This window comes from Hetaerina americana, unplaced genomic scaffold (assembly GCF_022747635.1).
Source record: "Hetaerina americana unplaced genomic scaffold, ioHetAmer1.1.p SCAF_7, whole genome shotgun sequence".
In the NCBI taxonomy this organism is placed as follows: domain Eukaryota; kingdom Metazoa; phylum Arthropoda; class Insecta; order Odonata; family Calopterygidae; genus Hetaerina; species Hetaerina americana.
The window spans coordinates 2,974,254-2,988,672 of NW_027287316.1; the positions used below are offsets into that span (position 1 = coordinate 2,974,254).

General features: G+C 49.2%; 1 protein-coding gene across 1 annotated transcript in view; it reads left to right on the forward strand.

The window, feature by feature from the left end:
- The first annotated feature begins 10,772 nt into the window (after positions 1-10,772).
- Positions 10,773-14,419, forward strand: part of LOC139696489 (mucin-19-like) — a 260,184-nt gene continuing 256,537 nt past the window's right edge. The window contains exon 1 of the mRNA XM_071595277.1: positions 10,773-13,200. Within this exon, the coding sequence (XP_071451378.1) occupies positions 10,773-13,200 (2,428 nt within the window). The remainder of the gene's footprint in view (positions 13,201-14,419) is intronic.

The following is a 14,419-nucleotide window of genomic DNA, read 5'->3' on the forward strand; positions in this document are numbered from 1 at the left end:
GACGACTAAACTCACATAATTCCATTGGAATCAACATGAATGCTCCAACCAAATTGTCTGTATCGCTAAAGGCGAATTGAAGTATTAACAAATCATCTGCACCTCTGAGCAACAAATGTTTAATCTTCAGGAATTATTTCGACGTTGTCATAAAATAATATCATTCCCCGCTGCTCGCATCGCTGTGTACAAAGAAAGAAAGTGTTGCTTCGGCGAGTAAGGAACATAGTTGAGTCATTCCAATCCTGGAATTTCTTATCTACGTTTCGCCAGCGGGCGTATTTACTGCGGCGTTGGTGTTTCGGCGTATTTTCTTGAACGCTGATAAGTCATGGACTTTCTCATTTAAATGAAGAAATGACGCATTTAGCCATTGAAAATTTTGGAAGATTTTCAAAAACTCATATTCTTGATCGAAAAAACATATCCTTGATCGCAATAGGCCAGAGGAAAGCGTCTGGGGAGGTCAATTAGGCGAAGGAGGAAGCCGAGAGAATTCATACTACCTCTGATATTTGCGTTGACTGTTGTTTAAATTTTGCAGTTTTTTGGTGTATTTAAAAAATTTAGAGACTTCACATGCGCAGAAGTTCACGGATGAGAAATTATTCCAATTGCCGATTGAAAGTAGCTATATATTAGTACGTAACATCAGCTAGCTTCAAGTTAATTTGAACTTGCGGAAGGTTAAAAAAAATAACCAAGGTAAAAGTAAAAAAAGAAGGATATTCTAAAGAATGCTAGGTATCAGCGTTGGCTTTGCTCCAAGTAGAAATGTTAAAGCACTGCTTCCAATTTGACTCAAAAGTTAGACGAAAAGTGGTATATTAGAAGGTAAATTAAAATTACATCATTGAAGAGAAACATATGTGAAGAACGGTGGTTAAACAAAAGAGCAGCTTAGTGAAAAGTAAATAAATGGTTAAACACTTATAGATATACTTCATGGGACTAAAACACGGTTCATGAGGAGAAGATATGAGCGGATATTGGGTTATGAGCGGATATTGGGTTATGAGCGGATATTGGGTTATTCGGACCAGCGTATGAGGAGAAGGATATGGGAAACCATATTTACTCCCGAAAAGTAAGTGTAAATCTTAGCAAGATGCATGATCTGGTCCTGGATATTCAGAGAAGACAGAAATGTGGTTGGAGAGGAAAATTAAGGAGCAAGGGTAAGTTCAAGGATGTGTCGAGAGTGAAGATTTCGGATAAGAGAGACCGAGGGAAAATGACAGGCATTTAGGGCGGCATGAACTAGGGTGGAAGAATATGCGGAACTTAGGAATAATGGGAGAAGCGAGCTAGTTTTAATGAAAAGTAGATATTTTTGTAAGTGCGCTTTTTTAGGTGCCATAGAATACGATGAAAACACATAACCATTTCCAAGGCTTTTGAAAACGTCCTCAGATCCTTAGATTAAATGAAGATTTCAATCAGGTAAATAACCGAATACCCTCGTTCACTCTTTGCTGTAGCATGATTAGCACAATTAAATTGATTGATTGTTTATATCACGCTCGTATTTAGAGAAACTACAAGTGCCAAACTGAAGTTTTTATTCGGCAAAGTTGATGGATTTTGATTGTGAGGTGAGTCAATTTTACTCTCCATTATGATAATTTTACCAAAAGAGCCTCTTGCTGCCAAGAGGCTGCCAATGCAACAATTTCAGAGTGTAAAAATCATTCGCCTTGACTGGGATCCCAGTCTAGGCGAATGATTTTTACACTCTGAAATTGTCCCTCGCCTTGACTGGGATCCCAGTCGAGGCGAATGATTTTTACACTCTGAAATTGTCCCTCGCCTTGACTGGGATCCCAGTCGAGGCGAATGATTTTTACACTCTGAAATTGTCCCTCGCCTTGACTGGGATCCCAGTCAAGGCGAATGATTTTTACACTCTGAAATTGTTGCATTGAAATGCACATTAGCGGATGACTCCGTTAAAAGTTACTGTTGCGGCATCTCCCGCAGTTTCTTTGGAAAGAGGCTGCCACTTTACCAGCCAACTGTGAAGAGAATTCAACCAAATGACATCATGGAATGAGACGAGTTTTTTTAGAGAAGGAGAGAAGTACACGAAGTAATGAAATATAGCATAACAAAATTATAATTGCATAACGCGGATTCCAGATCATTAACGTAAATGAATTTTGATAGACCAATTTTTGAGCCAATCGCAACTGAACATTTCTCATTTTATGTAATAGAGGTTTGTGTGGTCACCGATGGGCAACTTTCTATTGCGTTGCGAAATTCGCACTTCTAATTTTCTGGAAATAATAACGTTTTAAGAAGTGATAGAAGGTTAAACTTTTTATGAGGACAGTCGTTTGATTTCATCGGCGTCGTACACATGGGTGGTCTGAAAAGTTTCCGACTCAGAAAATTTCAGACGGGAAGACAAGAGAATTCAGGAATTGCTGGAGACCCTGTTCGCCATATTGCGTATCCTTTCATATCCAATGGATGATATGATATCGACTCTTTGACCTCGGAACACCGTCGTCGTTCACCAAAGCGCATAAAATTTGTTAAGGTGTACATATTTGCTGTGATATCCATACCGCCGGAATGCATTCTGGGGTATTGAAATTGGGTGTGATTATCCTGCATTCGAAATACTTCAGTTCTTCGATTTTCATTCTTCATATTTCAATTTTGAATTACCTCTGGATATTTGGCAGGGGTGATTTGTGTTGTTGCCCGTGTGCTTTGCAATTTCCCGACTGTGGTTGGTCGTGCAATTACTTAACAGCAAACCACAGCGGCACGCGAAGGAGGATTGACTCGGCGTATCCCTCCCCCCTCACCTTTAGCACCCCTCTCCCGCCTGTTCTCCTGGGGGCGTTTCTCCCCGACCCCCCTTTCCCCCCTCGCCGCCCTCCCCCCACAGCACTTCATATTCCTCATTCTCCGGATGCCCTGCCCCCTCCCCCACTTCCCCACCCACCCCCTCATTTTCTTCTCCGCATCTGGATGGATCTCTTCGAGGTATTCCCTCCCCCCCGTCTAATTTCTTCCTCCACCCCCCCCCGTATCATTAGGTCCCAACCACCCTTCATCTCCAACTCCGATGCTCCTCATTTCCATATTGCTAAAATAAACTCCCGCTCTTTCGGCAGCGTCGGTCTCCCCCAGAACGGCTTTATTTGCATTTGCGTTGGATGGCCCGCTTCATTTGTTCGCAGTTTACTAGAGTGAGGTGATTCAGCGCCCGGAGCCGTATTGAGGTTCTCGGTGGTGGTTGATCGATTATTGGACCTCACATGTGCAGGATGTACCATTCGTGAGCTGCCAAGAAAGTAACTTACGTTTCGGCCTAGCGTGGCGATGGGGAGGGCTAGAGCCATCATCTTCTTGGTGTCTAAACGCCGTAAAAAGTCCTTGTAAAGGACAATGACGTATGAATTTACTCCTATCTTATTTATGCGACGGTAAGATGATCGCTTATGTTATATTGCAAATTGAGACATAATTTGTATCTTTCTCAGATATGAAACGTTCCGACAGTATATTGAGATGAAATAAGAGAAAGAGTTTATTTTTCGCCTTATTTGGGTTCCTTAAATAATGCTGGACATAAGTAAGTTTCATTTAAACTTTTTGCTAAAGGTTTTTACGTGACACAAATTTCTCATTGTAATGATCGTTAATTGTCAGCCAATATTCAAAGGGGGCCATGTTTTCGCGTGCATATACTTATAGAGGAGGCACTAATTGTTAGCAAGAGTAAGATGTCGGGTTGTGCTTCGTTAGGAGAGACAAGATAAATTTTTGGTAGAGCTATGTGATTTTTCGGGTACCAGATCTTCCTGGGAAACCATAACCGGCACAGGTAAAGGAACAGGGCCCCTTACCCTGATGTGTGAATTTCGCACGCCGTGGTGAACTCTAATATTACCTACCAAACCGACCTTCGGGTTGATTACTGTGTTTATGGTTATATATATATATATATAATATATATTATTTTTAGGTAATTTAACGGTTAAGTTAGGTTTTAGGATGGACACAGCTCCTAAAGAAATATTTTGTGACTCCTAGCAAAACATCTACATCAGATCCCTCTTCATCTATGAGTACTTTCTTCCTCCCTTCATCCCGTCCAACATTCCTATCCTGTTCCTTCCCATTCCCCGTTTGCCCAACATTCTCCCCTCTATCACAGTCTTCAACATCCCGCTGCCGGTCAACACCCCCTTCATCCACTTTTCCTGCTTCCATAGGATTTCTCCAAAGAAACCCCTCTCTTCGCCCACCATACCACCCCCACCCGCCCACTATACAGAGATTTTGTGTCCTGGAAACGACGGGGCTCGGCCCAATCGGCCGTGTGTCGTGCCCGGCAGCGGGAGAGGCAAGGCTTCCGCGGTCGTCATCCCACGAAACCCTTGCGGGGGAAAACCAGCAGCAGCAGGACAGAAGACGCAGGACAGAAGATGCAGGAGTAGAAGACCACATTAGTTAGAATAGGGAGGTGGAATATTAGGAAAATGATGAGGACAGGGAAATTGGAGAATGTTAAGCGAGAGATGGAAAGGGGAAATATAGATATTTTAGGTCTATGCGAGGTGAGATGGAAAGATAGCGGGGATTACTGGAGTGATAAGTATAGAATAATATACAGCGGTGGGGACGAGAGCCAGCGAGGGGTTGCCATAGTATTAAATGAAGAGGTAGGAAGAAGCGTAGTCAACATAGAGCAGGTAACGGATAGAATACTACTAGTGGAGATAAAAGCAGAACCCACGAACTTAGTTATTATCCAGGTATACATGCCACCGAGCAACCATAAGGAAGACGATGTCGATAGGATATACAGGTACGATCAGTTAGGGGACATAATCACGTGTGTTCCTGCAGGGAATCATTTGATAGTGATGGGGGATTGCAATGCGACGGTAGGCGAAGGAAGAGATGGTGACGAGGTCGGGGACTACGGTTTAGGCACGAGGAATGACCGCGGGGAGAAAGCAGTTGAGTTCTGCAGGAGACAGAAGTTAGTTATCACCAACACTTGGTTTAGACACCACAAAAGACGCAGGAGTAAATGGAAATGCCAGGTTATTCAGAGAGATATCAGCTAGATTATATCCTGGTTAGACACAGGTTTAGGAACAGTGTGATAAATTCAGTAGGGGCAATTGGCCCTGACTCGACCCGATGTATGCGGGCTTGTCGGGCAGCCAAAGCCAAAAGAAATTCTTTGGAAAGGAAAATTATATTGAAAGAAATCATAAAAGATTGAAAAAAAAGATAAAAAAACCTGAAAAACAGGAAAAAAGTAGTTCTCTGACCAGATATAAAAAGTTAATGTTTCATTTTAAGGCTTTATGATTGGTAAATGCTATTCCGTCCCGTTGACGAGTACATGGGCAAAATGTTCCCGCCCTTAAAGTTAAGGTAATTTAGTTATTTTTTTAAGTTACGGCCAATTGCCAATCCACTAGTGGTCTTTCTTTAAATTTCTCCTTCACTAACACTGGAAAGGTACGCGTCCGTCATTTACACTCTCGTTCGCCATTGTATTCAACACTGCCGCGTAAGGGGTGGACATTGTCGCACCGAAGCAGCTAATCAGGAAAGGGCAAACGTCCACACTATAAGGGGTTCCGGTTTGACCTGGTCTCCAGTAGGTCTATCATTAAATTATGTAGAATAAATCTGGGAACAAAAAAATTAATGCAGATCAAATGGAAAATTGTTAAGTTACTCAAGTTCTTCAAGAGAGCACTGCTGTGCATCGGAACCCCGATGCATAGGAGTGCCACTCTTCCTAGAATTCGTGAACGGAAACCATTTGTTCGGGCACCTAGTCACGGCCTCCTTGCCGTTACCCGGTATGCCACCGCCATGTTGCCTTTTTGCCCCATTTTTATTCTTGGGAACACAAAAAAGTCCGGCGGTGCCAAGTCAGGTACCTCGGGGGCATAACTGTGCATTAAAGAAATACGAGGGTGTTTCAATAAGTACCCGTGTTTGACGACAAATGGCGTTCCTGAGGGATGTTTACGTTATCATCGTGTGCTGCTATCTATCAAACGACCGTGAAATAAATTTCAGACTGATTTAAAGGTTAGTTAGGATTTGGCAGCCATTCGAGTAAGACGTGTTTCGTGATTTTCGCTAAGATGGAAAAAGATCAGTATTGTTCGGTAATTCGCTTTTTGTTTTTGGATGGGAAGAAATGCGAGGAGATAAAAGCAAAGTTGGATGCTGTTTATGGGGACACTTCGCCCTCCATGACCACAGTTAGATATTGGTTCAATGAATTTAAACGTGGGCGAACATCTGTTTTTGATGAGCAGCGACCAGGACGCCCGGCAGACGTGGTTACCGAGGAAATCATTCAAAAAGTCCACGCCATGATTCTTCCTTATGGACGAACGAAAGTGCACGAAGTAGCAGAGGCCGTGGGTGTGTCGACCGGAACGGCAATTTATATTTTCCATGATAAGTTGGCGATGAAAAAATTGTCGGCCCGATAGGTGCCGCGATTGCTCACGGTGGACGACAAGCTGATCCGGAGTTATCGCCGCCAAACTGCATGAACTACGCTATAAATAGCTGCCGCACCCCCCGTATTCACCCGATCTGGCTCCCTGCGACTTTTTCTTATTCTCTAACATGAAGAAATGGCTCGCGGGAAAAAAAATAGCTCAAACGAGGAAGTTATCGACGAATCTTATTTTCTGGAGGGGTTAAAAAATGGCCGGAACTTTGGGAAAGGTGTATCTTCTTAAAAGAAGGCTTTGTTGAAAAAACATTTTTTTGAAAAAATTGTTTCTTCATTTCTAACACGGGTACTTATTGAACCGCCCTCGTAGTAATGTGACGAACAGGGAAGCTCGTAAGGAAATGGAAAGAGAATGTTCAAGTCCTGATTCACGATAGCGTAATATAGATGACAATTGAAGGAGGTAAAGAGGTAAATAATTATAGAGAATGAATTATGATAAGCACTGCAATGGGCTTGGTCGGTGGACGGATTAGTGAGGGAATGAAGAGATCGGCAGAGCACAAGGCAAAGATTGGAGGACTGCTGATAACCAATACTCGGAATGACAACTGGGTGCCCTTCTCCGAGGATAGTGACGAAAGGGGTTCAGAGGTCCACGCGAGTATTTTCTCTCACCCCTCAGCCACCAGAATCGACTTCATTGAATATTTTGAATATTTATTTTCATTTAAAAAACCGTAGCGAATTCAACTGAGAACGCTTTATTTACTTACATGTCAAAGACACCATATTCGATGCATAGATATTTTAGTACCCTGAAAGCCACCGCTGGGGTGTGTAGTAGGGTACGATCTTAATATTAATAGTCCTTGGAGATATCAATTCACAATGGAAACTGACACAGTATTCAAACAGGAGACAGATTCAAACAGGAGGTAGATCAGACCACAAAGATAAACTAAGGGAGATAGATTCCAGGACAGATAGGTACAAATACTCATTCTTTCCCCGAACAATCAGAAATCATAATAGTAAGAAACCGAAGTCACTTTAGAAATATTAAAAACGTTGAATTTACAAGTCGGAACAAAATTAAACACTATAGAGATGTTAGATATACTTTCAGGTGCATGTGTATGTAAGGTGTAGTTTGAGTGTTTGCATGTGTGTGGGGTGTAAGTGTTCATGCATGAATGTATGCTATGTTTTTTTTATATATGATTTTGTCGTTATTGCATGCGGTTTTTTTTTCTTTTTCTTTTCTAAATTACGGGTGGTGTCCTAACACCCCCCGCCACACGCCCTTGCGGCGGCTTGCGGGGTATTAAGTAGATGTAGATGTAGATGAAACCATTTTAAGAAGGATACTATTAGCATTATACGAAGCCCACACGGAGTCTGAAATTCATAAGCCAGGGTACGTGGCCCATTTAATGTCCCTGAATTTACAATTCACGATATTACTGAAAAATATGTCACGTTCACTGCTGAGCGTCGTTATTGGCGACAGCGGTGTATATTCGTTAACGATTTAGAAATCGCCAGGTGATGAAATCCATGGCGGATGATCGTTTGGTGGCGGAATCCATATTTACTTCTTCTGTTAGAATTTATTTTTCATTTTATACCACGGTGAACTTTCTAATTTATATTTATTTTTTGCAGATGCCAAAATTTCCAGCTCTTGGACTTGGTATTGGAATATACCAAGGCGATATTTAGAGTGAATTGACTCCGCTGACTGGAGGCGAATCATTGCGAAGAGCAAGTAATCCACCGAGCGGAAAACATTTGCCATTTAGCGTCTCTGTGCCTCTCAGCCGCTCTTGGGAAATCCAATTTAGGAGTTCGAGGAAGTCGACGGATGGCGGTTGGAGGCGGACGGGCTTCGAGGGTGCGCCCCGCGGGTCTCAGTGGACGGCCCGCCCGATCGGAGTGGAGCGGACGGCGAGGAGGGAGTCCCTCCCGGCGAAACCATCCATCAATCCGCCATCGGTCCATCAGCTGATCCCATCCCCCCCCACCTCCCCTCCTGCCCCCCCTCCTGCTCTCCAGCATCCGGTATTGAAGACGAAGGCGATCGGAGGGGAAATGAACTCGGGAGGAAAGAAGGAACTCCACCATTCGAGATTCCGAAAGAAGCGAAGCGAGGAATTCCATGGACACTGGAGCGACCTCAGGATGCGACCTTCGAGGGTCAGGGGAAGAGAGGCGGTGCTAGCGATGAGGCCCTTGGGATCCCGGTGAGGGAAACGGGAGCAGTGCCTTCGGAGATGGAATGTTGAGTGGGAGGGTGTTTCTTGAGCGACGGCGCAATATTCGGGCGAAGGAAGGAAGACTCGTCCCCGGTCCATTCTCCTCCAGTCGCGTGCATCACTCCTCTGACTGCAAGACATTTTGGGTTATGAGACCACGAGGGGAGAATGAATTATTCTCCACCTCCAACACGCGTTACAAGCCAGTTGCACCGCAAAGCAATATGCATTGCTCCTCGAACGCTCCTCCGAAATTGTCCCGCCACCCCATCGTTATCGAACTCCGAATCCCTTGTATCAAAACGAGGTTCCGAATGAAACCCTGTCCTGTTGATTGCGAATTAATGGAGTGAATCAACTGGCACGAGTGAGAAGCTCAAAGTTTAATATCCTCTCCTCCAACAATGGATCCACCCGATTCTAAGCATGGTCCGAAACTTACGGACGAATAAATAATGGCGTCGAGGGCGCATTTAATATTCTACCAATAACTCCTTTTGTTGAAAAAACCGTTACACAGTGATAAAACTCGGCGTCATTGATTAGGAGGAGGAAGCCGGGCGAGCGAGCGAAGCGAAAACAAAAGCGAATGCGAAGGGTGGAGATATATATAAACACACTCACACACACACATGTACATGTGTACATATATATATACACACACACGTGGACATACGGGGTGGGGACGCCATTGAAAATACCGACACTTACCGTTGAGCGAGCGCGCTCGGAAATTCCGCGGCCATCAACCACTCCCCCTTTCCTGTCACGAACCTCCCCCCCCTCCCCCGCCTCTCTTTTTATTATTATCAACTCCAACACCACCACACCCTTCCCGGAGGACACGTCACGGCTCGCCACCGCGCGCCCCCCCACTCCACCCGCCTGCCTGCCTGCATGCGTCGCCCAAATTCCGACTCCCCCAACCCCCTCCGCGAGTACGCACACGTGATCTCCCTCCCCTTGGTGCGGGCTGACACCCCCTCCCCCCACCTGCGAGCAAAGCACTACTTCATTGATTCCGACTGGGAGCACTGCCCCCTCCACGGGCACCCCTTCCTTTCATCGCCCCTCTCACCCCACCCCCCTTCTCCCTTCCAGTGGACCCCCTCCAAACCGCTCCCCCTCGCGTGCATTCCTCCAACGCCCGCGAAAAATACCCCTTCCCGCGCGAACCATGTAGTTATCTAAACACGCAGCGCGATTATGAAATTTGTAGAGGTCCAGGAAGGGGTGAACCGAAGGAGGGGCTAGTCATCACTCAGCTGTTTTCCATTTATTTTAAATAGTCGTCTCCTTTGTCTCGTGATATTTAAAAGGAATGGAAATGAAGGCCGTGAGGAGTAAAGTGTGTTTCCTTGCTCCGGAGAAAATAGGCTCCCATTCTTAGGTCTTTCTTTCTTTTCCTCCTCCTCCTCCGGCCATTGTTTTCCGGGCGCCCGGAAGTTCCTTAACAAGAGCCGAGAGCGTAACAGTTGACGTTTTCCCTTCTTTTATTCTGAAAGAGGATGAAAGCAATTTCGAGAGGGCACGAAGCCGGGGGAAGGAGTTTGCTTGATGATATAGTAAAAGCAGTGCGATGGGAGAAGGTGCGGTCGAGGCGAATCTCGAAGGCGGGCGGAAGACCAGCGGGTGAAGACGAGATGAGGGCACTACTACTCTCTTGGCGCTGACTGTTCAGCTGGCGGACAACCGACCACCAGACCAACGAGGAGAACTTGGGTGCGCGATACGGTCTAACTACGAAGAACTTGCTATCGTTGCCCTAAGATATAAATAAAGTAGTCCCGCCTCGGCCCTCGGTGATGATCGTAGTACTCCAGTTGGAATTGAGAGTGAGTGAGTCCGCCATGGTGATTGATAGGGTTCATATTAAACCGGTAAGGAATCCGACGCTGCCTGCGAAGACGCGATAAACACCTCGGATGAGGGGGAGGGGGGGGAAGGGGGATGCGAAAGGCGAATTCGAATTCAAAGCGAGGGAAGAAACGGCCCAATCGTGGCGTGGGGACGAAGAGAGGTCACAAATTGAGCATCGGCGCCTCGAGATGGTGACGAGGGGCGAGCCGGCAGAGGTGGCGGCGTGCGAGGGGGCGGGGAGGCCGGGGGGCGGAGGCATCGACGGAGGGGCAGAGCAGGAGGTGGGAGAGGAGGGCAAGGCGGGGGGCGAAGTTCACTCGATTGGGTTGGACAGGGATTCCCCCGAGGAGCGTCGAGGGGGCGAAGGGGGGGCACGCGAGGAGCAACACGCGGGGGACGATGCGGGAGGGCCGGAGGCAAACTCCTCGGTCAACCCCCCTCCGGAGGACCCTGCGTCCGTGGACACGGCGAGTCCGTTGACCACGGAAGACCCTCAGGAATACCCGTTTGTCGACGACGAAGCAACGGCGGCCACGCCTGCGTCTATGATGACACCCGCGAGGGAATTCCCCAGGGAGGCGGGAATGTACACCACTCCCGGAGGACTCCGGACGGTGTTGGAGGAGGAGGAGGGGGAAGGAGAGGAGGTGGGCGGAGGGGTGGAACTGCCCCGGTCGCCCCTCGGAGAATCCTTCCACTCGACGGAGGCCTTGAATTTTTTCGCGAACGAGTCGGAGGAATTAAACGAGTGCTCCCTCAGCCCCCGCGCCCCCTTGGCCGTGGACGAGGAGGAGGAGGATGTGGCCAAAGAAGGGGATGGCGAGGGGGCGGCGGAAGGCGTCGGGGGTGGGCGGGGGTCGGCACCGGGGACGGACCTCGCGGTGCTCCTCGCCGGTTGCGAGGTGACGGTTGAAGCGCCCGGAATCGTCTTGTGTTCCATCCCGTATATCGATGACGGGGCGGGGAGGGGCGCCGAAAACGAGGGTGCGGAGGCAAGGGGGGGGCCGGGCTCCGGGCAGCCCAGATCCACCCACGCCGGAGAATATAGCTGCTCCCCTCCGCCCCCTCTCCCCCCGGTATCGACCGGCGGTGAAGGGACTGCGCGGGAGGCGGAGGGTGCAGAGGGGGAAGCGTCGACGCTGCCTGAGGCGGTGGGCCGCCACCCCCTCGCCTCCCCCCCGCCACCTCCGTCTCCGCAAAAAGCCACGTCGAAATCGGCACAGGCCCCCCGACACGTCCAACCGCCCCGCCGGCCCCCCCACCCACCGCCTCCCGCCCCCGCCCACACCCGACCCGCCGCTACGCCAGCGCCAGCGCAGCACCGAGCGGCGCCCGCGGAACACGCGCGCGGCGACAGTGTCGATTGTCTCGCGGGAGACGAGGCTGCCATCGGCGAGGAGGCGCCAGCGACGTCGGCCCCGCAGCGCAGCGACGCCGTCGGCGGGAAGGAAGGCTCCGAGCGCCGCGACGCCTCGCGGTCGGCCGAGGACCGAGGGACGGCGGAGGGACCCATCGAGGGAGACGTCGGCACCCGGACAGTGCGGCCAGGGGGCAGTCCCCGAGAGAGGGATGGGTCGCGGGGGCCGGAGGGGGCGCAGGAGGGCCCCGTGGCCGCGCGCGGTGGCCTCGCCGCCGAGGAGGCGGGAGGGGGCGACCCGGCGGCCGCGGAGGCGGTAGGGCGAGCGGGAGAAGTGTCCTGCGGGGAGGCTGCCCCGCCTCCCGAATGGGATGCGCAGGAGGGCCCCGGAGGCAGTGAAGGAGGGCCTCCATTGCCCCCGGTCGTCATGCGCCAGAAGTTGGTGGCCGTGGTGGGGCCGAGGCCTCAGGGGTCTTCTGACGACCCCTCCGGGTCGACGGCGGACCAACAGCAGGGGTCCGGGTCGGATGCGGGTGGGGGCAAGGAGGTGGCTGGGGGCGAGTGCGCCGAGTGCCAGCACGGAGTGGAGAAAGCGGAGAGGGAAACGATGGGATCGGACGAACCGCCGCCGCCGCTCATCGGGGGCGGTGCGGTGTACTGCGAGCGCGGGTGCGGCGCCCTCCGCTCCGTGCTGAAGCGGCCCGGGATGGTGCCGGGCAGGCCGCGGCGGCGGGTCACCTTCGACGAGTCCCACAACACGTACTTCGACGCGGACTACGTGATCCTCGTGCATAGTCACCGGCCGGACGATGAGGAGTACGACGAGGAGCTGGACGAAGAGGAGGCGTGCGTGGTGGTCGGGGGCGTGGTGGGGAGCTGCACGGAGGGCGTGGAGGACGGGCAGTGCTGTGTCGCAGCGAGTGGCGAGGGGGGGGAGGCGGTGGTGGAGGAGGAGGAGGCCACTTCGTGTGGGGGAATGTGCGGGGTCGTCGGTGCGGGCGACGGCGATGGGACCGGAGGCAGTGCGGGGAGCCTTCGGGGGCGGCGGAGGCGGAGGCTCATGGGCAGGGGAGCGTGTTCCGCTCACGGCTCCGACGGATTCGACCTCAACATACCGGAAATATTTGCCTTCGAGCCCCCGATGCAGTTCATCGACCAGGTGACCCTAAGCCCTCCCGAGGGATACAAGGACGACGGACGGGCATGCTTCGAGCGCGGAGGATGGAGAGGCCCGGCCGTATCTTTCGCTGACAATTTCGGTGAGTCCTAAGCGCCATGCTTGTCTGAAACGCCCACCCCGTGAGAGGGTTGGCCAACAGGTCGGTCACCCCCTCAGAGAATAACGCCCTTGAGATCTTGAAAGAATGATATTTGCAGGGGAAATATCGCTCTCCACTCCTCCTTTTCAGCCAGTGCAAGTGCAAGCCAGTCAGTGCTTTGGTGAAGTTTACTGAAACAAAATCATTCGATTCGTGAATCGTGCATTGTTTGTCGTGACGTGTCGAATGCCAATATTTTTACAATACTTTGTGACTGGGATCGACTTTCGTATCACAGTCGGTCCCAGCCAATGAGAAGGTGGTCCATAGCGTGGTTTCTCAGCGCGTGATATCTGTGAACCCCAGGCGAGGGGTCCACGGGGTGCGACAACCTCATAAATGTTCCACGTATACTGATCGTAGACATTGAGTTTTGCACCAGTAAGCATTGCCAGTGATAATTATCGTAAGATGCCGTGTCTTATAAATCATTCTGCGAGAAGCAATCGTAGACCCTGAATGTTTTGTTGACAAGATTGAACATTGAGAAATTAGCACTCTCTCTCAAATCTTTAGCAGGTTCAAAAAAATTGTAGCAGCTTAAATATTTTGGCAAATCTCGTAATGGACTGTTTTAAAAAAATCTTCATTTTAAAGCAGGAAATTTCCTAAAATTTCTGCGTCCTCACGTGTGTTGGCAGTTGCTCTGGGGCCAAGAATAAGTTGGCTCTCTTGAATTAGAATTAGACTGTTGTTGCTGCTTTTTACGGCATTGGGATACCAAAAGTAGCACTATTTTTAGCTAAATTCTTAACCTAAGAGCTTCTAGTATAGTTAATTTCTTTACTTTCATGATGGTAGGATAATTTTTCAAGGATGACGAGAGATTGATTGGGAAAAATTTTATGAATTCAGACCGTGGCCAAATCGTTTGAGAAACACTGATCTGAAGCACGTACAAAACAATATGCCATATATTTTGACTTTCTTTGTAGAAAATGTGGTATCTAACTTGCTAAAATGCCTCCCGCGAAAAGTGTAATGCTGCTGGAAGCACCCTTTTGTTACTAATTTCTCCTACCTGAACCCTTATTTAATCATTCTTGGGGAGTGTATGCCCTTCGCTCCCAATCTTAATTTTTACTTATCTACGAACTTAAGGCTTGTATAGTATCTGGTTTAATCTGTATGTCAAAGGTCATGGCACCCATTTACATTA